This window comes from Manis pentadactyla, chromosome 8 (genome assembly GCF_030020395.1).
Source record: "Manis pentadactyla isolate mManPen7 chromosome 8, mManPen7.hap1, whole genome shotgun sequence".
NCBI classification, from domain to species: Eukaryota; Metazoa; Chordata; class Mammalia; order Pholidota; family Manidae; genus Manis; species Manis pentadactyla.
In genome coordinates, this window is record NC_080026.1 from 35,016,466 (window position 1) to 35,044,396 (window position 27,931).

General features: G+C 36.1%; 1 protein-coding gene across 3 annotated transcripts in view; it reads left to right on the plus strand.

Moving 5' to 3' along the window:
• The window catches only part of ZRANB3 (zinc finger RANBP2-type containing 3), a 329,605-nt gene that overhangs the window by 192,016 nt on the left and 109,658 nt on the right, over positions 1 to 27,931 (plus strand). For all 3 annotated transcript variants that reach the window (XM_036886644.2, XM_036886643.2, XM_036886645.2), the window contains 2 exons: positions 6,170 to 6,341; positions 7,454 to 7,570. In XM_036886644.2, the coding sequence (XP_036742539.2) occupies positions 6,170 to 6,341; positions 7,454 to 7,570 (289 nt within the window). The remainder of the gene's footprint in view (positions 1 to 6,169; positions 6,342 to 7,453; positions 7,571 to 27,931) is intronic.

Genomic DNA, 27,931 nt, shown 5'->3' on the forward strand with positions numbered 1-27,931 from the left:
CATTGTCTTTGTAAGTTGATATTTTCCTTATTTTTACCAATTTAAAGATAGTTTATTGCTTCTGAAGAAATGATTCATGATTATTTTAACAAATTGAAAAAGAGAAAAAATACCTTTTAAATAAATTTAAAAAACAACTGGTGTCTGGAGATAACCATTAGTTCTGTGCTTGAATACATGAGGATGGATGGATGGATGCATGGGTAGTGGATGATTGGATAGATAGATGTATGAATTCATAGATAGACAGGCAGTTTTACATAATTAGGGCCATATTATACTTACTCTTCTGTAATATTGTTTCATTTAACAGTATTTTTAGGATATCTTTCTATATTAATAACTAAAATGCATAATTTTTATTAGATATATATTATATTTTATATATAAGATACTATCATTATATATAAAATACTATGTATATTTGATGTGTTATCTTTAATCCATTCAACAATCCTACAAGGTTGATGATATCATGTCCATTTTATAGAGGAGTAAACAGATTCGGAAAAGAAAACAATGTGGAAAAGCAGTAATTTAAACATACCTTGCCACCACTTTTCTTCCATTCTCTTTCCAGTGCTTAAAATATTTGGTAATTCATTATCTGTTTATATAGTTGACAATATATAGAATAAATGGACTAAATAAATTAGTATTCTCTAAAAAATCAACAAGCTGACTATTCTTTTCTTGGTCAACTTTTTTTTAATTTGAAATATAGTTTATATACAATATTATATTGGTTTCACATGTAAAACATAGTGATTCAACAATTGTAGATATTACTTAGTGCTCACCACAATAAGTGTACTTACATCTGTCAACATACAAAGATGTTACAGTATTGACTATATTTCCTATGCTGTAATTTCATCCCTATGACTAATTTATTTTATAATTGGTTGTTTGTGTTTCTTTATTCCCTTCGCCTATTTCACCCATTTCCCCCCCTCCCAAATCCCCTAGAGCAACCTGCAGTTTGTTCTCTGTGTTCATGAGTTTGTTGCTGTTTTGTTCTTTAGATTCCACATATAAATGAAATCATATGGTATTTGTGTTTCTCTGTCTGACTTATTTAACATAATACCCTGTAGGTCCATTCATGTTGTCACAAATGGCAAGATTTTGTTCCTTTTTATGACTAAGTAATTTTCCACTGTATATGTGTACCATATCTTCCTTAACCATTCATATATTGATGAATATTTACGTTGCTTCCATATCTTGGCTACTGTAAATAATTCTGTGATAAACACTGAAGTGCATTTTTCTTTTCAAATTACTGGTTTTTTTCTCCAGGTAAATTCCCAGAAGTGGAATTACTAGTTGCACGATATGTCTATTTTTAGTTGAGAAACTTCCATTCTGCTTTCTGTAGTGGCTACACTCTTGGTCAACTTTTTATCTTTTAATTAATTATTTCCTCTTTTTTTTCCTACAGAACCATCACTATTTTTTACTCTAAGATTCCAACAGATCAGTCAGCTTCCAAAAGGTTGTACAAGCACATAAAATCTTTTCCCCCGATTTCCTGGAGGCCTCCCTCCCACAGCCTTCTGTTCTGCTGCAATCTGGACTGGTTTTTCTTTGAACATGGTACAAAGCTGTCATCCTGAATTTTGTTTTGTCATTCTGCCATACTGGATCCTAAAATTCCTAAAGTCCATAACTTTTGTTTCTTAGTTTATTTTCTGGTCTTCTTTTTAGTATCTAAGAAGGAAAAAATTCAACACAGACAAAGATAAACAGAATAGTATAATGAACCACCCCCGCATGTATTTATAAGCTTTAACACGGTCACTCTTCTTTTACCTATACTTTCATTTACCTCCACTACCCCATTTTATTTTGAAGCAAAGCCTAGACATCCCATTTTATCCATAAAATATTTTAGTATATATATTTCTAAAGAGTAAGAACTCTTTTTAAAGAAACAATTCATTATAACACCATTATCATACCTAAAACATTAGAATTAACAATAATTCCTTAGTACTATTTTTAAAATCCAGTATATGTTCAAATTTCCAGTTATTTTGTTTAAATCATAATTTTGCAGTTTTATTTCTTTAAAGCTTTCCACCATAGTTTGGATCAGTACCCAAATAAGGCTCGCATATTACAAATGAGAGGTATCTATCTTAATCTCTCTAATGAAGTCTCTCTTAATCTCCAGGTTTCTCTTCTATATTCTTGCTTTATTAATTTTTAATTTGTTAAGGAAACTTAATTGTTTCTGTAAACTGGATTTTGCATGGAGCTTGCACCTCCATGGTATTGTTTAACATGTTCCTCTGTCCTCTATATTTTTATACTGGTGTCTAGATGTAGGGACATCAATTTTTCTTTTGGCAATTCTACTTTTATAGGAATGTTGTGTTCTTCCATCAGAAGGCCCATGATATCTAAAGCCTCTCTTTTTGTGATGTTAGTGGTTGTCAGTGTTCAGTGTGTGATCTTTTTTTTTCTATTTGTTTTTATTAAGGTATCATTGATATACAATCTTATGCTCAGGTCTCAGATGAGCAACATTGTGGTTACTAGATTCCCCTCTATTGTTAAGTCCCCACCACATATCCCATTACAGTCACTTCCCGTCAGCATAGTAAGATGCTATAGAGTCACTCCTTGTCTTCTCTGTGCTACAGTCTATGATCTATTTTAGGCATTGCACAGTGGTGATATTCTAATTCTCTTCATTTGTTAGTTGACATACCTCTGAAAAGGAAAACCTCCCTTCAACTACTATTTGGACACTCTGTGGTTGTGTTAGTTTAGAAAAGGCAGGCAAAATGCTTACTTTTTTCTCTTTATTTATGAGTTTTCAAAATAATAAGTTGTTTTGCTAGCATTCTCTAATGGTATCCAGTGAGGGTTTTCATTTTGGAATTGGTTAAATATAAGTCCTCCAACATTTTTTTTTTCAAGATTGTTTTGGCTATTCTCTGTCTTTTGTATTTTCACCTAAATTTTAGGATTAGCTTGTCAAATTTTGCAAAGATGTCAACTGGGAATTTGATAGAGATTGTGTTGAATCTATAGATCAGTTGGAGGATATTTGCTATTTTAATAATATTAAGTTTTTCCAATCATGAGCAGAATTGGCTTTCCATTTATTTAATTTTCTACAGTGTCACATAGTTTGCAGTGTACAATACTTACATTTTTTATAGATGTTATTTATTAGCTTGAGAAAGGTGACTTCTAATCCTAGTCTGTTGAGTGTTAGAGAGTTTTATTTTTAACACACTTTGTTATCTTTATTGATGATAAATTGTCCCACCTTTGACAAATAGGATCATCTTCAATATGGTCTTTTTGACACAATGCTAAGTAGCCTTCAATTGCTTCCTTGCTGTCTGATATGACAAGATGTTCCAGGATCACCTTGTACATGTTTTCTGTGGTTCCTTTTAGCGTATTTCCTGGAATTCTGGACACATATTTCTCAATAGCTTCCTAAGAATAGTTCATAGAATAATTGTTTTAATACTTATATGACTGCATGTCAATAATCTCTCAATCGATAAAGAGGCTGGATGTAGATTTTTGTTTGAAATCATTTTTCCTGAGCATCTTGAAGTTATTTCTCCATTGTCTCTAATAAAAGAATTACAATTTCAATCTGATTTTTTATTGTTTGCATACTTCATGTATATTTGTCTTTCTTCCTATTCTGGAAGGTTGTGAAATTGCCCTTTATCACCTACTCTCTAATTTCATAAAAATGTGCCTGGGTTTGGGTCTGTTTTATTCAAATGGTGGGTACTAACTACACTCTTTCAGTCTGGAAATGTGGGTGCTTATGTCTGCAAATTACTCATGTTTACCTTTTTCCTCCTTTCCTTCAATCTTTCTTTCTGGAACTCCTATTATTTATGTATTGGTCCTTTAGTGTTCTCATTTTATTTTTTGTTTTCCTTTGTAGAAGATTTCTTCCTTTATTACCCAGATCTTCTGTTGAATTTTTGTTTGACTAAAGAAAATGGCTAAGTTATTATAAATTCTTAACCATTCCTTCTTACTATTTATACCTTTATTCTCTGTACTCTTGTATCTTCCTGTTTTTGGATGCTTGTTGTTGCAGAAGTTTTTGATATTATTTTGTTTTATTTTTTGTTCTTACCTTTTCTTCTATTTTTTGCCTTATATGTCTACTCTGAATTTTTTTTCCTGTTGTTTTGGTCTCTGTTGTACATATTGGAGATTTACCTCCCTGTCAGTTGATCCTTCAATGTCCAGTCATATTTAAGACTGAAACTGTAAAATGCTGATTAGGAGAGCATTTTGACTAGAAAATGATGTGCTTTTCACTGAGGCATACTCAAATGTCATTATGTGGAGGTCGTCTTTCTGTGGCCTTTAAAATTTGAAAGGGAAAAAGAATCCTCTATTGTTCTGCTCTACGTGGACGTTTATACCTGGCTATCATCTTTTTGGCATTAACAAATGAATAAGAGAAGCAGAATAATGTTCTTAATGCTTGCTATGTGGACTTTACCTCTATCTCTAGTTTCCACATAGCACCTCTCCATGACCTCCAGTATTCTTGGTTTCCCTACGTTTGAACTCTGGTTCAGTTTATCTATGGAATAAAACCATGGTCTTGTTGGGGTGGGGTGGTAACATGATGGCATGATAATGGGGAAAGAATCCGGGCATTCATCTATTCCTTGTATAGACTTTCAACTAGTGTCCCTGTTTTTAGCTACTGTGTCATACTTACCCTCATCTTCTCAGCTATCTGATACTTCTAATTCCTAAGACATTCTAGGATTTTGTTGATACCTCTCTTTAGGCCCATAATATTCAGCTTGCTTGATTTGGTTAACTTTTCATTTTTTTTCTTCTTCTTCAGGTGTGTCCACATTTTTGCTGTTGTTTCCTTTTCATTCTTTGTCCTGGTGGGCTAATGCATTCTTTATTTCTTTGTACTCTTGATTGTCAATAAATGTTTGTGTTTTTTTTCACCATGTTTTAACTAGGACATCTCCCCCACTTCCTTTCCATTTTCCAAAAATTGGTTTACCATAACTTCTGTTTTCATTTCTCTCATACTCTTTGTTTTTGCTTAATAGTTTTGAAATTCCTTTCCTTTCATGTTAGGGTTTTCATAGAATAGTGATAAATATTAATTTGTTAAAGTTAACCACATGTCCCGTTCCAAAAGTTGTTGCTTTTGTTTTTGCTTGCACAAGAATTTCTATTTTCAAGAACTGTGGGGTATATGCATTAGTTAATTTGTCCATTTATTCATTAACTCATAAGCTATTATTATATCTTAGGCATCGTGCAATATTTACTTCTTGCATAATTATTTGATGAAGTAATATATTTTCATAGATCCAGGTAGATTTTTAACTTGCTTCCAAATTTATCTAAATAACTAGAAGAATAGTTTTTGGATTCATGTGTTTTGTTTTGGTGAGTAGTTTGCCTTGGTTTATTCAGCTCCTTTTAGTCCTGACATAATGAGATGAAGCTAAATCATGTACATGGGGCAGAAGGCTTCTCATGGGTGCACTTAGCCTTCTGTTAGTAAAGTTCTTTGAGCTCTGTAAAATAGCTGATTCTCAAGCACTAGGAACCAATTCAGAGAAATGAAGTGCAGAAGTGCAGAAGAAATTCACATAGATGGAAATAATGTTTTATGCTTCCTTAGCAAAGCAAATCTAAAGATGTATTTGAATTATCAAACTAATTGTTTACTTTCTTTTGCCAAGTCAGCTACCACTTGTCGATCTGCATTGACTTATAAACGTTTGTTGAAATTTCTTATTCTCTGATGTTTTCTCTCCCATTCTATCCTATTTTTTACTTCCTTTGTTCTTTTATTTTTTAATTCCATTGCTGTCATTCCAGTGGTTTCAAAGGAAGAAATCATGTGATCAATCCTCTGTTAACAGCTGAATGGGTGTTAGCTGTTCATTCCAGCCTGGCACCTCACTCAGTATAAACAGTACGTGTATGTGCTAACATTTTCTGTTTCTGAGAGTAATGTATAATCTTATTCATTATTATTTCTCAAGGTGAGCCTTTGGAAGCTAATTTGGAAACTAATAACAGTAAAAACAGTGCTAGGTTCCTTATCATTGAAAAGAACACACTCACAAATTTTCTTATTCTACCATTCAGCTTTGCTACATGTGTTTCTTCATGTTAACAGATATTTTGGTAAAAGGTGTCAGTGGGATTGTAGAGGGGCATCAAATCTTAATGAACTTCATCAACTATTAAGTGATATAATGATTAGAAGATTAAAGACTGACGTTTTAACCCAACTGCCCCCTAAAATCAGGCAACGTATTCCATTTGATCTCCCATCAGCAGCAGCCAAGGTGAGAACCATTGCTTGAAAGTTTTAAGTTATACTATTAAATATTGTACATATTTTATATTTCACAGAAGGGAAAGTCCACTTTCTTAAGACAGTTTCAGTTAATAGAGCATATGGCTTTGTATTATTTTTTAAAAAAAGAAGAAAAATTTAACTTTAGTCATCAAATAATGTGAAAAGGTTCGGTATGCTAGTCGTTTAAAAGATCTATTTCTGCTGACTATAGAAAAAAAGCACTTCAATTACAAGATTTATTATTAAGAATTGTAAGTATCTGTAGGGCATGAAACCCAAAAATTAGAAGGGGAAGTTGTTTTTATTGCTCAAGGATTTTTTTTGTAAGCATGAATGGCTGTCTTCTAGAATAACTTGTTCTTGAAATCTGAGAATTGTTCTTGAAATCCGAAAACTGTGATAACATAAATGTGCAGTTTAGTATGTTACAAATCAGAAATGTATTTTATCCAATAGTTATTTGCACTTACTTTTGTGGTGTGCAGTGCTTATATATTTTCTGAAATTTCTTCAAATCTGGAATTTGTTGACAAAGACTATTTATTGCATTGCTTTACCTTAAAAGCTAAAGAATTTTGTAAGCATTGAGCAATATGTTATTCGTAAATAAGAATGATCTGGTTTTCTTTATTCACTATTTTATCATTAGAAAGAAAAATAAGAGAGTCAATGTGATTATATTACATTTTTATTTAATGAATATTCACCAAGTCCTTATGCTTATTTAAATAAAATCATAATTTTATAAACATACTTTGCTAACATACACATTTTCACTACCCTACTTTCCTATGTATTTAAGTTTTTACTTTACTTTACAAAATGTTCTCCTAAAGAGGAAGCTGTAGTTTTTTGACTTACGGTGTTTGTGAAAAGCTTGGTTTTCACCCATAGTTTGTCACTGGTTTCTGTCAATGCCATGAGCATGTGACTGACTTACCTTCGTTGATGTTTTAAATGAACACACTGGCATCTTTGGGAATTTTCTTTCCTTTTTATATGTTTCTATATAAAAAAGAAAAAAGGGCGTGATTCATTATTGCATTAATTATTCTGTTCTTTATGTTGTATTTCAAAACATTGTTTTCTTCCACATAGGAATTGAATACAAGCTTTGAAGAGTGGCAAAAATTAATGAGAGTCCCAGATTCAGGTGCCACTGAGAGTGTCGTGGGGCTGATTACTCGCATGTTCAAACAAACTGCTGTTGCCAAGGTACTCATTGCTGGGCCATCATGTATTTGTCTTGATACAAATTATTTAATGTACTTTAATATTTTTACTTAAGCAGCTTATTTGCATACTGTAATATGTCTTTGCCATTTAATTTCTTAACTCCTTGTTATAGAAAAATTGAGATGTATTCAAAGTGTAAACAATAGTATAATAAACACTCTTACACCTGTCCATATATTGATCCTTTTCAATATATGGGTATACTGGGGTGAAGGTGTATAATATACTTTACACTTTTTCATTTAAAGGACATACATATATATTCATCTTAGTGTGTTGATGAAGATGAATCATCAACTTCTCTTCTAATTAATATTAAGCTCTTCTAATTAATATTAATATGAGCTAATTGGAAACTAATAACAGTAGTTTTATTAGTGTTTTTTCAGTGTTTTCACTACATAATTGCTTTTTCAGTGTTTTCACTACATAATTGCTACAATTAATATTTTTTTAATTTAAGTCAATCATTTTTAATTGGTATTATGTTCTTGGCTCCCTGCAGAGATAGATGTACTCATACTCTGTTTGTCTGGAAGTGTAAATTAGAGGGTGTTAAGAGTTTTTAAATCTCAGTGGGATTACCTCAAGTAAACTCATCACTCTGTTGTGGTATTTACCAGCATGGTAGAAGTTATACATGCTAATGAGTGTCATTCCTCTCCAATTCTGAGATTTTTTTTTTGTACATAATTTTTTTAACTGAGGTATATTGAGGTATAATTTATATACAGTAAAATTTACCCTTTTAAAATGTATGCTTTGATGAGGCTTGACAAATATATATATAGTCAGGTAACCACCACTACAATAAAGATAAAGAATAGTTCTGTTACCCCCAAGACTTCCATCATCCACCTTGGCAGTCATTTCCCTCACACCTATCCTCTAGACCTTCACAGACACAGAAAATTCCTCACGTCTACCCTCTAGAACTTGACATTTTCCAGAATGTCACAAAAATGGAATCATACAGTATGTGCCTTCTGTCTGGCTTCTTTCATTTAACATAAAGCTTTGAAGAGTGATCCCCATTTTTGCATATCATTAGTTTCTTCATTTATATTGCTGAATAATATTCCAATGTATGGCTATATAACAATTTTTTTATTCCTTCACTAATTAGTGGCCGTTTGGGGTATTCTCAGTTCAGGCCATTATGAATAAAACTCCTATTATCATTCATGTAAAAATCTTTGCATGGACATGTTTTCATTTCACTTAATTTCTCTGTAAATAACTTGGAATTGGACTGCTGATCATAAGGAAAGCATAGGTTTAGGTTTATAAAGAGCTTCCAACTTCTTTTTCAAAATGCTATACCATTCTGCATTCCTACTGCCAACGGATTAGAGTTCCAATTGTTCCACATCTTTGTCAGTACTTGGTATCACCAATCTTTTTAATTTTAGCTATTATAGCAATTTAGTAGTACCTCAATGTTATTTTTTTATTTTACTATCATTAATGTGCAATTACATGAACAACATTATGGTTACTAAACTCTCCCTATTATCAAGTCCCACCACATACTCCATTACAGTCACTGTCTATCAGTGTAGTAAGATGCTATAGAATCACTACTTGTCTTCTCTGTGTTATACTGCCTTCCCTGTGTCCATCCCCCCACCACATTAGTGCTAACATAATGTCCCTTTTCCACCTTATCCCTCCCTTCCCACCCATCCTCCCCACTCCCTTTCCCTTTGGTAACTGTTAGTCCATTCTTGGGTTCTGTGAGTGTGCTGCTGTTTTGTTCCTTCAGTTTTTTCTTTGTTCTTATACTCCACAGATGAGTGAAATCATTTGATACTTGCTTGTCTTTCTCCACCTGGCTTCCTCAGTGTTATTTTAATTTGCCTTTTCTTAAAGTCTAATGATACTCACTTTATTTTCATCTGTTCTATAGCCATTCCTTTTCTTTTGATAAAGTGTCTGTTGTTATAAAGCTCATATTAATATTAATTAGAAGAGCTTTTTATATATTTTGGAAACAAGTCTGCTAACATAAGTCATTTCCAAGTATTTCTTCCAAATCTGTGGATTCCATTTTTGTTTTCTTGACATTGTTGTTATTTATTTTCTTGTTTTATTGAAATAAGTATATTGAAGTGTATGTGATATACAGTATTATATTGATTTCAGTATACAACACAGTGATTCAACAGTTACCCACATTATTAAATCCTCACCCCAACTATTGCAGTTACTATGTGTCAACACAGAAAGATGTTATACAACTCTTGATTATATTCTCCATGCTGCCCTTCCATCCCCATGACCAGCTTATATTATTGAGAATTTTTGTGGCCCTTTTTCCCCTTCACCTTCCTCACCTACCCACCCCAGTCCCTCCCCCAGCCTAACCACCAATCACTTCACAGTGTCTATGAGACTACTGCTGTTTTGTTCATTTTGTTTTGTTTTGTTTTTAGACTCCACAGAAAAGTGAAAGTGGTATTTGTCTTTCTTCACCTGGCTTATTTCACTGACCATAATACCTCTAGGCCCATCCATGGTATCTCAAATGTCAGGATTTCTTTGTTTTTTACAGTTAAATAATGTTCTATTGTACCACATCTTCTTTATCTATTTATCAGTTGAAGAACACTTTTGTTGCACCCATATCTTGGCTATTGTAAATAATGTGGCAGTAAACATAGGGGTACATATATCTTTTTGAATCACAGATGTTATTTTCTTTGGGAAATTCCTATAAGAGCAGTTACTAGGTCATATGGTATTTCTATTTTTAGTTTTATGAGTACCTTCCATACTGCTTTCCACAGTGGGTGCATCAATTTACATCCCTACCAACAGTGTAGGAGAGTTCCTTTGTCTCCATATCCTCACCAACAGTTGTTATTTCTTGTCTTTTGAGTAATGGTCATTCTAAATACAGTGAGGTGATATCCCATTGTGGTTTTAATTTGCATTTCCGTGATGATTAGTGATGTGGAGTGTCTTTTAATGTGCCTCTTGGCCATCTGTATTTATTCTTTAGAGAAATGTCTGTTCAGGTCCTCTGCCCATTTTTTAATTGAGTCATTTGCTCTTTGGATGTTGAGGTGTATGAGCTCTTTATATATTTTGGATGTTAACCCCTTATCAGATAAATTATTGATGAATATATTCTCTCATACTGTAGGCTGCCTTTTTGTTCTGTTAATTGTGTCCTTTGCTCTATAGAAAAGTTTTAGTTTTATATAGTCCTGCTTGTTCATTTTTGCTTTTCTTTCCCTTGCTTAGGGAGATATATCCATAAAAATTGTTCATGCTTATGTTCAAGAGATTTTTGCCTATGGTTTCTTCTAAGAATGTTATGGTTTCATGTCTTGCATTCAGGTCTTTGATCCATTTCAAGTTTACTTTTGTGTAGAGTTAGACAGTAATCCGGTTTCATTCTCTTGCATGTAGCTGTTCAGTTTTTTTCAACATGACTAATTGAAGAGGCTGTCTTAGCCCCATTCACAGCTCCTTTGTCATATATTAATTGACCAACATATGTGTGGGTTTATATATGGGTGATCTATTCTGTTCCATTGATCTGTGGATCTGTCCTTTTGCCAGTACCATACTATTTTGATTACTATAGTTTTGTAGTATACTATTTTGATTACTATAGCTTTGTAGTATACCTTGTACTCAGGGAGCGTGATTCCCCCAGCTTTCTTCTTCTTTCTCAGGATTGCATTAGCTATTCGGGGTCTTTAGCAGTTACATGTGAATTTTTGGATTATTTGCTCTAGCTCATTGACAAATGCCATTGTTATTTTAATAGGGATGGCATTGAATCTATAAACTACTTTCAGCAGGATAGCCATTTTGACAGTATTAATTCTTCTAATCCATGAGTACTGACATTGTATTTAAAAGAACAGAAGTTTTACATTTTGAAACAGTCAGTCTAACATTATTTCCTTTTATGTTCTGTGCCTTTTTCACCCTAATTTTTGCTTAATCCAAGTTCACAAATATTTTTTCCTATCATTTCTTCTAAAAGTGCCTTATCTTAAGATTATATATGTAGCTTTATGGGCTATTTTTAAGTAATTATTTTATGTACTAGAAAGAAAGGGTGGAGGTTCAGTTTGGGTTTTTTTTGTTTTTATTTTGTGTATCCATGGTTTTGGCACATGGATTCCCAATTGTTCCAGTACTCTTTGTTGGAAAGACTCTTTTTCTTTCTTTGAATTACCTTGCAACATACATTAAAAAATCAGTTATATATGTCTGGGTCTGTTACTGAACTCTTCTTTTTCATTGATCCATATGTCTAATCTTACAAATACTACAGTGTTTTGATTACTGTACCTTCATAATAAATCTTGACATCACAGCATTCATCACCCCTAATTTTATTATTTTTCAAATTCATTATGTCTGTAGTAAGTCCTTTGCCTTTTCTTATGAATTTTAAAATTAGCTTGTTCAGTATGTACAATTTTGATTGAAATTGTTTTGAATCAGTAGATTAATTTGGCAGAATTGCCATTTTTTTTTTATTAAGGTCATTGATATACAATCTTATGAAGGTTTCAGATGAGAAACATTATGGTTATTACACTCACCCATATTACCAAGTTCCCAATACACACCCCATTGCAGTCACTTTCCATCAGCATAGTAAGATGCTAGACAGTCACTACTTCTCTTCTCTGAGCTATACTGCCTTTCCTGTGACACCCCTACATTATGTGAACCAATCATAGTGCCCCTTAATCCCCTTCTCCCTCCCTCCCCAGGCTACCTCCCCACCCACTTCCTTTTGGTAACTGCTAATCTCTTCTTGGAGTCTGAGTCCACTGTTGTTTTTTTTCTTCAGTTTTGCTTTGTTGTTATACTCCACAAATGAGTGATATAATTTGGAACTTGTCTTTCTCTGTATGGCTGATTTCACTGAGCATTATACCCTCTAGAACCATCCATGTTATTGGAAATGGTAGGATTTGTTTTCTTCTTATGGTTGAATAATATTCCATAGTGGATATTTACCACATCTTCTTTATCCATTCATCTACTGATGGACACTTAGGTTGCTTCCATATCTTAGCTATTACAAATAGTGCTGCAGTAAACATAGAGGTGCATGTGTCTTTTGGAATTAGAGGTCTACTTTTCTTCAGGTAAATTCTGAGGAGTGGAATTCCTGGGTCAAATGGTATTTCTATTTTTAGTTTTTTGAGGAACCTCCATATTTCTTTACACAATTGTTGAACTACTTTACATTCCCACCAACAGTGTAGGAGGGGTCCCCTTTCTCCACATTGCTGTCAGCATTTGTTGTTTCTAGTCTTTCCAATGGTGGCCATCCTAAGTGGTGTGAGGTGATATCTCATTGTGGTTTTAATTTGCGTTTCCCTAATAATTAGCGATATGGAGCATCTTTTAATGTGCCTGTTGGCTATCTGAATTCCTTCTTTGGAGAAGTGTCTGTTCATATCCACCACCCATTTTTTAATTGGGTTATTTACTTTTTGAATGTTGACACATGTGAGTTAATTATATATTTTTGATGTTGACCCCTTATCAGATATGTCATTTATGAATATATTCTCCCACACTGTAGGATGCCTTTTTGTTCTACTGATGATGCCCTTTGCTGTACAGAAGATTTTTAGCTTGATGTAGTCCCATTTGTTCATTTCTGCTTTTGTTTCCTGCTTGCCAGAGAAGATGTGTTCAGGGAAAAATTGCTCATGTTTATATTCGAGTTTTGCCTATGTTTTCTTCTAAGAGTTTTATGATTTCGTGACTTTGATCCATTTCGAGTTTACTTTCTGAATGGAGTTAGACAACAATCCAGTTTCCTTCTCTTACATGTAGCTTTCCAGTTTTGCCAACACCAGATGTTGAAGAGACTGTCATTTCTCCATTATATATCCATGTCTCTTTTATCATACATTAATTGGCCATATATGTTGTAGTTTATATCAGGACTCTCTATTCTGTTCCACTGATCTGTGGGTCTGTTCTTGTGCCAGTACCAAATTGTCTTGATTACTATGGCTTTGTAGTAGAGCTTGAAGGCGGGGAACATAATCTCCCCCACTTTATTCTTCCTTCTCAGGATTGCTTTGGCTGTTGAGGTTGTTTGTGATTCCATGTGAATTTTAAAACTATTCCTTCTACTTCTTTGAAGAATGCCTTTGGTATTTTGATAGAGATTGCATTGAATCTGTAGATTGCTTTAGGCAGGATGGCCATTTTGACAATATTAATTCTTTCTGTTCATGAACATGTGATGTATTTCCATTTAGTGGTGTCTTCTTCACTTTCTCTCAAATGTCTTGTAGTTTTCAGGGTATAGGTCTTTCACCTGCTTGGTTACATTTATTCTTAGGTATTTTACTCCTTTTGATGCAATTGTGAATGGAATTGTTTTCCTGATTTCTCTTTCTGCTAGTTCATCATTAGTATACGGGAATGCAAAAGATTTCTGTGTATTAATTTTGTATCCTGCAACTTTACTGAATTTAGTTAATAGTTCTAGTAGTTTGGGGATGGATTCTTTAGGGTTTTTTATGTACAATATCATGTCATATGCAAACAGTGATAGTTTAACTTCTTCCTTACCAATCTGGATAGCTTTTATTTATTTGTGCTGTCTGAGTTCTGTGGCTAGAACCTCCAGTACTATCTTGAATAAAAGTGTAGAGAGTGGGCATCCTTGTCTTGTCCCAATCTAAAGGAAAAGCTTTCAGCTTTTTGCTGTTAAGTATGATGTTGGCTGTGGGTTTGTCATATATGGCCTTTATTATGTTGAGGTACTTGCCCTCTATACCTCTTTTGTTGAGTGTTTTTATCATGAATGGATGTTGAATTTTCTCAAACGCTTTTTCATCACCTATGGAGATGATCTTTTGATTTTTGTCCTCCTTTTTGTTGGTGTATGATGTTGATGGATTTTCTAATATTGTACCATCCTTGCATCCTGGGAATACATCCCACTTGATCATGATGTATGATCTTTTCAATGTACTTTTGAATTCAGTTAGCTAATATTTTGTTGAGTATTTTTGCATTTGTATTCATCAGTGATATTGGTCTGTAATTTTCTTTTCTGTGTGTGGTGTCTTTGCCTGGTTTTGGTAGAGCAATGCTGGCCTCATTGAATGAGTTTGGAAGTATTCCCTCCTTTTCTACTTTTTGGAAAACTTTAAAGAGGATTAGTATTAGGTCTTCTCTAAATGTTTGATAAAATTATGCAGTGAAGCCATCTAGTCCAGGAGTTTAGCTCTTAGGTAGTGTTTTGATTACCAGTTCAACTTCATTGCTGGTAATTGGTCTGTTCAGATTTTCCGTTTCTTCATTGGTCAGCCTTGGAAGGTTGTATTTTTCTAGAAAGGTGTCTGTCCATTTCTTCTAGGTTATCCAGTTTGTTAGCTTATAATTTTTCATAGTATTCTCTAGGAATTTTTTGTATTTCTGTGGTGTCTGTAGTGATTTTTCCATTCTCATTTCTGATTCTGTTTATGTGTGTAGACTCTCTTTTTTTCTTGATAAGTCTGGCTAGGGGTTTATCTATTTTATTTATTTTCTTGAAGAACCAGCTCCTGCATTTATTGATTCTTTCTGGTATTGTTTTATTCTTCTCGGTTTTACTTATTTGTTATCTTCTATTTACGTCCCTCTTTCTACTGACTTTGGGCCTCATTTGTTCTTCTTTTTCTAGTTTCATTAATTCTGAGTTTGGACTGTTCATATGGGATTGTTCTTCTTTCCTGTGTTAAGCCTGAATTGCAATATACTCCCCTCTTAGCATGGCCTTCACTGCGTCCCACAGTTTTTGTGGTGTTGAGTTATTGTTGTCATTTGTCTCCATATATTGCTTATTCATTGTTTTAATTTGTTCATTGATCCATTGATTATTTTGGAGCATGTTGTTAAGCCGCCTTGTGTTTGCAGGTTTTTTTGTTTTCTTTGCATAATTTATTTCTAGTTTCATACCTTTGTGGTCTGAGAAGCTGGTTGGTACAATTTCAATCTTTTTGCATTTACAGAGGTTCGTTTTGTGGCCTAGTATATGATCTATTCTTGAAAATGTTCAATGTGCACTTAAGAAGAATGTGTATCCTGCTGCTTTTCAGTGGAGTGTTCTGTAGATATCTGTTAGGTCCATCTGTTCTAATGTGTTGTTCAGTGCCTCTGTGTCCTTACTTACTTTCTGTCTGGTTGATCTGTCCTTTGGAGTGAGTGGAGTGTTGAAGTCTCCTAAAATGAATGTATTTCATTTTATTTCCTTGTTTAATTCTGTTAGCATTTGTTTCACATATGTAGGTGCTCCTATGTTGAGTGAATAGATATTTATAATGGTTATATCCTCTTGTTGGACTGACCCTTTTATCTTTATCTAATGTCCTTCTTTGACTCTTGTTACTTTCTTTGTTTTGAAGTCTATTTTGTTTGATAGTAGAAGTGTAACTCCTTCTTTTTTCTCCCTATTGCTTGCATGAAATCTTTTCCCCTCCCTTCACTTTTAGTCTGTATATGTCTTTGGGTTTGAAGTGAGTCTCTTGTAGGCAGCATATAGATGCATCTTGTTTATTTATCCATTCAGTCAGTCACTCTATATCTTTTGTTTGGTGCACTCAGTCCATTTACATTTAGGGTGATTATCGATAGATATGTACTTATTGCCATTTCAGGCTTTAGATTCATGGTTACAAAAGGTTCAAGGGCAGCTTCTTTACTAATTAACAGTGTAACTTGCTTATTATGCTATTTCAAACACAATCTAAAGGGTTTTCTTTTCTCCCTTCTTTTTCTTCCTCCTCTGCTCTTTATATATTAGTGTCATATTCTGTACTCTTTGTGTATCCCTTGACTGATTTTGTGGGCAGTTGATTTAATTTCGCATTTGCTTAGCAATTAATTGGACTATGTCCTTTACTGCGGTTTATTTTCTCTGGTGACACCTGTTTAGCTTTAGGAACACTTCCCTCTATAACAGTCCCTCTAAAATACACTGTAGAGACAGTTTCTGGGAGGTAAATCCCCTCAACTTTTGATTATCTGGAAATCGTTTAATCCCTCCTTCAAATATAAATGATAATCTTGCCTGGTGGAGTATTCTTGGTTGCAGCCCTTCTGTTTCATTTCATTTAATATATCATCCCACTCTCTTTTGGCCTGTAAGGTCTCTGCTGAGAAATCTGATGATAGCCTGATGGGTTTTCCTTGTAGGTTATTTTTTCTCTCTGGCTGCCTCTTAATACTCTGTTCTTATCCTTGATCTTTGCCATTTTAGTTATTATATGTCTTGGTGTTGTCTTCCTTGGGTCCCTTGTGTTGGGAGATCTGTGTACTTCTATGGCCTGAGAAACTATTTCCTTCCCCAGATTGGGGAAGTTCTCAGCAATTACCTTCTCAAAGACACTTTCTATTCCTTTTCCTCTCTTTTTCTTCTGGTACCCTGTAATACAAATGTTGTTCTGTTTGGTTTGGTCATCACATAGTTCTCTTAAAAATATTTCATTCCTAGAGATCCTTTTTTCTCTCTGTGCCTCAGCTTTTTTTTGTATTCTGTTTCATTTACTGTCTCCTCTAGCTCATCTAATCTGCTTTTAAATCCCTCCATTGTATGTTTCATTTCAGATACTATATTTTTCAAAGTTTCTGTCTCTCCTCCCTGAGATCTTGAATATTTTTCTGTAGCTCCATGAGCATGTTTATGATTTTTATTTTGAAACCTTTATGAGAAAATGGGTACTTTGAAAGACTTTGAAAGGTTTCAGTTTCACTTAGCCCTGTTTCTGGTGTTTGAGGGATTTGGAGTTGTACCAGGTTCTTTTGCTGTTTCATATTCCTACTGATTACTGTGGAATAGTAAGTTTGTGTCAGTGTCGCCCTCTGGTACCCAGAAGCTCTATTCTCTGGAGATGCTCATGCTCTGGAGTGATGGCAGGATTCTCAGGCACACATCGCCAGTGACTGCCTCTTTCCTACTTCTCAGCCACAATGCCTTGCTCCACTGCCATGGCCAGTGGTCCAAGTGCACAGGGAGGAGCCTCTGGGCGATGCCCTCATTGCCCCCATAGAGAGGGCCACCCTCCCACTGGCATGGCACCATGTTGGGTGCATCAGGCCTGCAAAATCATTTCTGGCCAGGAGGAAGGAATGGCAGGCTGCATATAGCAGTAGGGGGCCTTGGGGCCAGCTTTCCAGTTAGCGGAATGGAGTGCATGAAGCTCCTGAAAGTTCCCATCCTTCTGGGCTGAATGTTTCAGGATGATTTTGTCCACCTGTCCTTTCGCCTGAGCAGCAAGCTTTGTGTAATCTTTGCCCCTTTAGCAGCCCTCTCACTGTTGGGAAGTCTTTCAAAGTACCCGCCTTTCTTTTGTCCCAGAGCAGCTGGCTGTGGGTACCTGTTCTCCACAAGTAGCTGGAATCTCAGTCTCTCTGGGCATTCCACCTGTCTTTGCTTTCCTACCCCTCTATCCTCCAGTGCACCATGTAATGTGGGTTCATACTCCCAGAGTAGATCTGCAGGAGTGGATATTTAGAAGTCCTGGGCTTCTACTCCCTCCCACTCTGTTTCTCTGCCTCCCAGCCATTAGCTCGCATAGGGGGAGGGCTTGGGTTCCCCTGGGTGGAGGCTTTGCTACTTTATCCTTTTCCGTGAAGTCTTCTCTCTTCCTCATATGTAGACCGTCTGTTGCAGTCTTCTTTCCCGTAGCTCTTTCAGGATTACTTGTATTTGCTTTTTTTGTGTGTCATGTGTGGTTTTTGGGAGGAGGTTTCTGCCTCATTTCTCCCACCACCATCTTGTTTCAGCCCTAGAATTGCCTTCTTAATGGTATTAAATCTTCTTATTAATTAAAAGAGTAGCTCTCACCTTTAATTAGGTCTTCTTTAATTTCTCCCTCCAATGTTTCCTACTTTACATGAATACAAGTTGTTTAGCCATAAGTCTTTTTTATGCTCTTTTAAATAGTATGTTTTTTAGTTTAAATTTCCACTTGTTCATTGATAAATATAGAATTACGATTGATTTTTGTATATTGACCTTTTATGCTGCAGTCTTGCTGAACTCCCTTATTAGTTCATTTCTTTTTTCTTTTTTTTTTTTTATTATTATTTTTTTTTAGATAATTATTTTTTATTGAAGGGTAGTTGACACACAGTATTACATTACATTAGTTTCAGGTGTACAACACAGTGATTCAACATTTATATACATGATAATTCTAAGTACCAGCTATCACCATACCAAGTTGTTACAATATTTTGACTAAATTCCTTATGCTATACATTACATCCCGGTTGCTTATTTATTTCACAATTGGAAGTGTGTACTTTTTCTTGGTTGTTGTTGTTAGGGCATCTCTCATATTTATTGATCAAATGGTTGTTAACAACAATAAAATTCTGTATAGGGGAGTCAATGCTCAATGCACAATCATTAATCCACCCCAAGCCTAATTTTCGTCAGTCTCCAATCTTCTGAAGCATAACGAACAAGTTCTTACATGGAGAACAAATTCTTACATAGTGAATAAGTTACATGGTGAACAGTACAAGGGCAGTCATCACAGAAACTTTTGGTTTTGCTCATGCATTATGAACTATAAACAGTCAGTTCAAATATGAATACCCATTTGATTTTTATACTTGATTTATATGTGGATACCACATTTCTCTCTTTATTATTTTTAATAAGATGCTGAAGTGGTAGGTAGATACAACATAAAGGTAGAAAACATAGTTTAGTGTTGTAAGAGAGCAAATGTAGATGATCAGGTGTGTGCCTGTAGACTATGTGTTAATCCAAGCTAGACAAGGGCAATGAAACATCCACATATGCAGAAGATTTCTCTCAGAACAGGGGGGGTGAGGTTCTAAGCCTCACCTCTGTTGATCCCCAATTTCTCACCTGATGACCCCCCTGCGACTGTGCCTGTCTTAGGTTGTTCCTCCCTTGAGGAATCTTACCCGTCTCTGGCTAACCAGTCATCTTCCGGGGCCATACAGGGAAATGTTAAGTTGGTAAGTGAGAGAGAAGCCTTATTGTTTGAAATGGTTAGCTTTTTATTTCTTTGCATATTTATGCCCTGTGGCTTCTATGCCCAGCATTTGTCTTGAGGTATCTTTACCACTTGGAGGAGTTATGATACTCGGTAAATTTGATATGAGGCACGAATTCTATTTAAGAATTCGTTGTAATTAGGAAGGAAGAAGAAAAGCTATAGAAGTAGCAGGCGGGAGAAAACATGGGAAGATTGATTATTTCTTTGACATTTCTTCTTGTAGAGTAACTTCAGCATGTATATATTTTAAGCTACTACTTAAATTGCGCACACACATTAACATAATAGGAGTATAGTTACATAACCAAAGCATACCTGTAGTTACCAGCCATCTCCAGTGAAACCAAGAAAACCAGTTAGGCACCCTAGGCATTTGTGAAAACTTATCAATGATATGATGGTTATTATCTAACCGAATTTGAATAGTTTGAGAAAAATCAGACAAATTAAAACAACCCATTCCTGGGCACTGTTCACATCCCATATGTTCTTTTAACAGTAAATAGTCTGTAGTTGTAAGATTTTGGAGCGCTACAATTTGCACTTCTCCTAATTCTTGGTTGAGTTCCAACAGTATAGATCCAGTCAAATTTGTTGTTTTACTGTATGCACAGGCCAGCTTAGATATCTCCTTCATTCCCATGGCAAGTCCAGGAGCTGGTGGGATGAGTGCATCTACAGCTGTAGCAGTGCGTGGATCTTTGTTGGGGTTTTTTGATGATCATCTTCTGGCATGAGTCTTCCCGAGAGTGCTGATGTTGGAAGTTCTCTTTCATATCGTTTCTTAGTTCATTTTCGGGGTAGCCAAATTAGGCTTTGATCCTCTGTATAAACACAAACAGACCCTTTGCCTACACTTTTATATGTCCTTTATATCATTGTGTAGAACTCATTAGAGGTCACCACATAGGAACTGCATTTTTTTTTTTAATCATTAATCTACACTTACATGACGAATACTTTGTTTACTAGGCTCTCCCCTATACCAGGTCCCCCCTATATACTCCTTTACAGTCACTGTCCATCAGCGTAGCAACCTGTTGTAGAATCACTACTTGTCTTCTCTGTGTTGTACAGCCCTCCCCTTTCTCCCACCCCGCTATGGATGCGAATCTTAATACCCCCCTACTTCTCCCCCCCTTATCCCTCCCTACCCACCCATCCTCCCCAGTCCCTTTCCCTTTGGTACCTGTTAGTCCATTCTTGAGTTCTGTGATTCTGCTGCTGTTTTGTTCCTTCAGTTTTTCCTTTGTTCTTATATTCCACAGATGAGTGAAATCATTTGGTATTTCTCTTTCTCTGCTTGGCTTGTTTCACTGAGCAAAATACCCTCCAGCTCCATCCATGTTGCTGCAAATGGTTGGATTTGCCCTTTTCTTATGGCTGAGTAATATTCCATTGTGTATATGTACCACATCTTCTTTATCCATTCATCTATCGATGGACATTTAGGTTGCTTCCAATTCTTGGCTATTGTAAATAGTGCTGCGATAAACATAGGGGTGCACTGATCTTTCTCATACTTGATTGCTGCATTCTTAGGGTAAATTCCTAGGAGTGCAATTCCTGGGTCAAATGGTAAGTCTGTTTTGAGCATTTTGATGTACCTCCATACTGCTTTCCACAATGGTTGAACAAGTTTACATTCCCACCAGCAGTGTAGGAGGGTTCCCCTTTCTCCACAGCCTCGCCAACATTTGTTGTTGTTTGTCTTTTGGATGGCAGCTATCCTTACGGGTGTGAGGTGATACCTCATTGTAGTTTTAATTTGCATTTCTCTGATAATTAGCGATGTGGAGCATCTTTTCATGTGTCTGTTGGCCATCTGTATTTCTTTTTTGGAGAACCGTCTGTTCAGTTCCTCTGCCCATTTTTTAATTGGGTTATTTGTTTTTTGTTTGTTGAGGCGTGTGAGCTCTTTATATATTCTGGACGTCAAGCCTTTATCGGATGTGTCATTTTCAAAGATATTCTCCCATACTGTAGGGTTTCTTTTTGTTCTATTGATGGTGTCTTTTGCTGTACAGAAGCTTTTCAGCTTAATATAGTCCCACTTGTTCATTTTTGCTGTTGTTTTCCTTGCCCGGGGAGATATGTTCAAGAAGAGGTCACTCATGTTTATGTCTAAGAGGTTTGTGCCTATGTTTTCTTCCAAGAGTTTAATGGTTTCATGGCTTACATTCAGGTCTTTGATCCATTTTGAGTTTACTTTTGTATATGGGGTTAGACGATGGTCCAGTTTCATTCTCCTACATGTAGCTGTCCAGTTTTGCCAGCACCATCTGTTGAAGAGACTGTCATTTCGCCATTGTATGTCCATGGCTCCTTTATCAAATATTAATTGACCATATATGTCTGAGTTAATGTCTGGATTCTCTAGTCTGTTCCATTGGTCTGTGGCTCTGTTCTTGTGCCAGTACCAAATTGTCTTGATTACTATGGCTTTATAATAGAGCTTGAAGTTGGGGAGTGAGATCCCCCCTACTTTATTCTTCTTTCTCAGGATTGCTTGGGCTATTCGGGGTCTTTGGTGGTTCCATATGAATTTTTGAATTATTTGATCCAGTTCATTGAAGAATGTTGCTGGTAGTTTCATAGGGATTGCATCAAATCTGTATATTGCTTTGGGCAGGATGGCCATTTTGACGATATTAATTCTTCCTAGCCACGAGCATGGGATGAGTTTCCATCTGTTAGTGTCCCCTTTAATTTCTCTTAAGAGTGACTTGTAGTTTTCAGAGTATAAGTCTTTCACTTCTTTGGTTAGGTTTATTCCTAGGTATTTTATTTTTGTTGATGCTATTGTGAATGGAGTTGTTTTCCTGATTTCTCTTTCTGTTGGTTCATTGTTGGTATATAGGAAAGCCACAGATTTCTGTGTGTTGATTTTGTATCCTGCAACTTTGCTGTATTCCGATATCAGTTCTAGTAGTTCTGGGGTGGAGTCTTTAGGGTTTTTTATGTACAGTATCATGTCATCTGCAAATAGTGACAGTTTGACTTCTTCTTTGCCAATCTGGATTCCTTGTATTTTTTTGTTTTGTCTGATTGCCGTGGCTAGGACCTCTAGTACAATGTTAAATAACAGTGGGGAGAGTGGGCATCCCTGTCTAGTTCCCGATCTCAGCGGAAATGCTTTCAGCTTCTCGCTATTCAATATAATGTTGGCTGTGGGTTTTTCATAGATGGCCTTTATTATGTTGAGGTACTTGCCCTCTATTCCCATTTTGCTGAGAGTTTTTATCATGAATGGATGTTGAACTTTGTCAAATGCTTTTTCAGCATCTATGGAGATGATCATGTGGTTTTTGTCTTTCTTTTTGTTGATGTGGTGGATGATATTGATGGACTTTCGAATGTTGTGCCATCCTTGCATCCCTGGGATGAATCCCACTTGGTCATGGTGTACGATGGTTTTGATGTATTTTTGAATTCAGTTTGCTAAAATTTTGTTGAGTATTTTTGCGTCTACGTTCATCAGGGATATTGGTCTACAGTTTTCTTTTTTGGTGGTGTCTTTGCCTGGTTTTGGTATTAGGGTGATGTTAGCTTCATAGAATGAGTTTGGGAGTATCCCCTCCTCTTCTATTTCTTGGAAAACTTTAAGGAGAATGGGTATTATGTCTTCCCTGTATGTCTGATAAAATTCCGAGGTAAATCCATCTGGCCCGGGGGTTTTGTTCTTTGGTAGTTTTTTGATTACCGCTTCAATTTCGTTGCTGGTAATTGGTCTGTTTAGATTTTCTGTTTCTTTTTGGGTCAGTCTTGGAAGGTTGTATTTTTCTAGGAAGTTGTCCATTTCTCCTAGGTTTCCCAGCTTGTTAGCATATAGGTTTTCATAGTAGTCTCTAATAATTCTTTGTATTTCTGCGGGATCTGTTGTGATTTTTCCTTTCTCATTTCTGATACTGTTGATTTGTGTTGACTCTCTTTTCCTCTTAATAAGTCTGGCTAGAGGCTTATCTATTTTGTTTATTTTCTCGAAGAACCAGCTCTTGGTTTCATTGATTTTTGCTATTGTTTTATTCTTCTCAATTTTATTTATTTCTTCTCTGATCTTTATTATGTCCCTCCTTCTGCTGACCTTAGGCCTCATTTGTTCTTCTTTTTCCAATTTTGATAGTTGTGACATTAGACCGTTCATTTGGGATTGCTCTTCCTTTTTTAAATATGCTTGGAGTGCTATATACTTTCCTCTTAAGACTGCTTTTGCTGCGTCCCACAGAAGTTGGGGCTTAGTGTTGTTGTTGTCATTTGTTTCCATATATTGCTGGATCTCCATTTTGATTTGGTCATTGATCCATTGATTATTTAGGAGCGTGTTGTTTAGCCTCCATGTGTTTGTGAGCCTTTTTGCTTTCTTTGAACAGTTTATTTCTAGTTTAATGCCTTTGTGGTCTGAAAAGTTGGTTGGTAGGATTTCAATCTTTTGGAATTTACTGAGGCTCTTTTTGTGTCCTAGTATGTGGTCTATTCTGGAGAATGTTCCATGTGCACTTGAGAAGAACATGTATCCTGTTGCTTTTGGATGTAGAGTTCTGTAGATGTCTATTAGGTCCATCTGTTCTAGTGTGTTGTTCAGTGCCTCTGTGTCCTTACTTATTTTCTGTCTGGTGGATCTGTCCTTTGGAGTGAGTGGTGTGTTGAAGTCTCCTAGAATGAATGCATTGCATTCTATTTCCTCCTTTAGTTCTGTTAATATTTGTTTCAGGTATGTTGGTGCTCCTGTATTGGGTGCATATATATTTATAATGGTTATATCCTCTTGATGGACTGAGCCCTTTATCATTATGTAATGTCCTTCTTTGTCTTTTGTTACTCTCTTTATTTTGAAGTCTGTTTTGTCTGATACCAGAATCGCAACACCTGCTTTCTTCTCTCTGTTGTTTGCTTGAAATATCTTTTTCCATCCCTTGACTTTAAGTCTGTGCGCGTCTTTGGGTTTGAGGTGAGTCTCTTGTAAGCAGCATATGGATGGATCTTGCTTTTTTATCCATTCTATTACTCTGTGTCTTTTGATTGGTGCATTCAGTCCATTTACATTTAGGGTGATTATTGAAAGGTATGAATTTATTGCCATTGCAGGCTTTAAGTTTGTGGTTACCAAAGGTTTAGGGTTAGCTTCTTTACTGTCTTACTGTCTAACTTAACTCGCTTGTTGAGCTATTATAAACACAATCTGATGATTCTTTATTTCTCTCCCTTCTTATTCCTCCTCCTCCCTTCTTCATATGTTGGGTGTTTTGTTGTGTGCTCTTTTTAGGAGTGCTCCCATCTAGAGCAGTCCCTGTAGGATGCCCTGTAGAGGTGGTTTGTGGGAGGCAAATTCCCTCAACTTTTGCTTGTCTGGGAATTGTTTAATCCCTCCTTCATATTTAAATGATATTCGTGCTGGATACAGTAGTCTTGGTTCGAGGCCCTTCTGTTTCATTGCATTAAGTATATCATGCCATTCTCTTCTGGCCTGTAGGGTTTCTGTTGAGAAGTCTGATGATAGCCTGATGGGTTTTCCTTTGTAGGTAACCTTTTTTTTCTCTCTGGCTGCTTGTAATACTTTGTCCTTGTCTTTGATCTTTGCCATTTTAATTATTATGTGTCTTGGTGTTGCCCTCCTTGGATCCCTTGTTATGGGAGTTCTGTGTACCTCTGTGGTCTGAGAGGCCATTTCTTCCCCTAGTTTGGGGAAATTTTCAGCAATTATTTCTTCAAAGACATTTTCTATCCCCTTTTCTCTCTCTACTTCTTCTGGAATGCCTATGATTCTTATATTATTTCTTTTATATTGATCACTCAGCTCTCTTAAAATTCTTTCATTCCTGGAGATCCTTTTATCTCTCTCTGCATCAGCTTCTCTGCGTTCCTGTTCTCTGTTTTCTAGTCCATTAATGGTCTCTTGCATCTCGTCCATTCTGTTTTGAAGTCCTTCCAGAGCTTGTTTTATTTCTGAATTCTCCTTCCTTAGTTCTTGCATATTTCTCTGCAAGTCCATCAGCATGGTTATGACTTTTGTTTTGAATTCTTTTTCAGGTAGACTGGCTAAATCTATCTCCCCAGATTCCTTCTCAGGGGAAGATGTAGCAGATGCCGAAGCTGTCTGGGTTAGTCTTGTCTGGATCATATTTTTTTGCCTTTTCATGTTGACAGGTGCTATTGACTGTCAGCTGGGAGGGCCAAAATTTTCACTTACTACTGGCCTTTCTTTACTGGGGCAACTGCGACCCCTAGTGGCTTGTGTTGGGTAATTGCGTGTAGACTGGGTCTTTGTGTCTTGCCTGGCCGGGAGGGAGAAATTTCCCTTTCTGTGGGCGGAATTTGTCTCAGGCTGCTTCTCTGCTTTCGCAGCGCCCGGTGGGGTGATGGATGGGGGGGCTGCTTGACTGTTTGCCTCCGTGAGGGGTCTCAGAGCTGTTGCCCAGGGGGTTAGTGCACCCGGTTTTCCCTGTAATTTCCAGCTGCTGTACTGTGACCTGGGTTTTTTCCGTCAAGCTGTTAAGTCCCTGTCCCTTTAAGACTTTCAAAAAGCCCCCGCTTTTCTTTGTCACAGGGGCATCAGCTTCAGCACCCGCTCAGAGGTCTTACTCCCTGTTTCCCCAGTATCCAGGGCCCCCTGGGCATATACTGTGTCTGCGCTCTGGCCCGGATGGTTGGGGCTGGGTGTTCGGCAGTCCTGGGCTCCGTCTCCCTCCCGCTCTGCCTATTGTTCTCCCGCCGGGAGCTGGGGGGAGGGGCGCTCGGGTCCCGCAGGGCCAGGGCTTGTATCTTACCCCTTTCACCAGTCGCTGGGTTCTCGCTGGTGTAGCTGCAGTCTGGCCACTGTCCTGCGTCTTCTGGTCTCTCTTTTAGGGCTAGTTGTGTTTGTTGTATTTTCAAAAGTATATATGTTTTTGGGAGGAGATTCCCACTGTCCTACTCACGCCGCCATGTTGGCTCCGCCTCCAGTTCATTTCTTTTTAAATTCTTTAGGATGTTCCACACAGAACATAAAATTTTGTCTACACATAAAATTCTCCCCTTTTATTTCTTCCATAGAATTTGTACACCTTTTATTTATTTTTCTTGCTTAGCATATTGAAGGAACACAAGTGCAAACAAACCATCAACAAAGTACAAAAAGACAGCCTTTGGAATGGCAAAGAAATTTGCAAACTGAATATCTGATAAGGTTTTAATATCAAAAACATATAAAGAAGTCATACAACTCAATAACAAAAAACAAAAAATATGATTTAAAACATGGGCAAAGACCCAAATAGACATTTTTCTGAAGAAGACGAACAGATGGCCATTGGGTACATAAAGAAAATGCTCAACATCTATAGTCATTAAGGAAATACAAATTAAAACCACAATGAGACATCATCTTAAGGCCATCATCAAAAAGACAAGCGATAACATGCTGGCACACATGTGGAGAAAAGAGACCCTTTGTACGCTGTTTTTGGGCTTGTAAATTTGTACAGTCATTATGGAAGACAGTCTGGTGGCTCCTCAAAAAATTAAAAAGAACTACAATATGATCCAGCAACCCCATTTCTGGGAATATATCTGAAGGAAACAAAAACACTAACTCAAAATGATATCCCTCATGTTCATCACAGCATCATTTACAATAGTCAAGACATGGAAACAACCTAAATGAACATTGTGTGATGGATAGATAAAGAAACTGTGGTATGTAAATATACAATGGAATACTATTTGGCCATGAAAAATGAGGAAATCTTAACCATTTACAAAAACATAGATGGAACTTGAAGGCATTATGTTAGTGAAGTCCAACAGAGAGAGACAAATACTATTATGATCTCGCTGTCGCATATACAAAAAAACAAAAATGCAACTCATAGAAAAAGATCAGACATGTGGTTATTAGAGGCAGAGGATGGTGGGGGTGGTGAGAACTGGAGAAAAGTAGTCAAAAGGTGCATATTTCTAGTTATAATATAAATAAGTACTAGGGATGTAATGTACAACATAATGACTATAGCTGACACTTGTTATATATAAAAAAGTTGTCATTAGAGTAAATCCTAAGATTTCTCATTACAAGTAGAAAATTTTCATCTTTCTTTTCTTATCTATATGAGATGATGGATTTTAGCTGAACCTATTGCACAGTTATATTTAAATCAGATTGTCATGCTGTATGCCTTAAACTTAATGCAGTGATGCATGTCAGTAACTTCACAATTAACCTTATAAAAACCAAGCTTAAACAAGGAGCAGACTTACCTTATAAAGTGGTCAATTCACCAGTTACATGTAATAGTCCTAAATATGTGTATATCTGATAAGTAAAACTAATAACTAA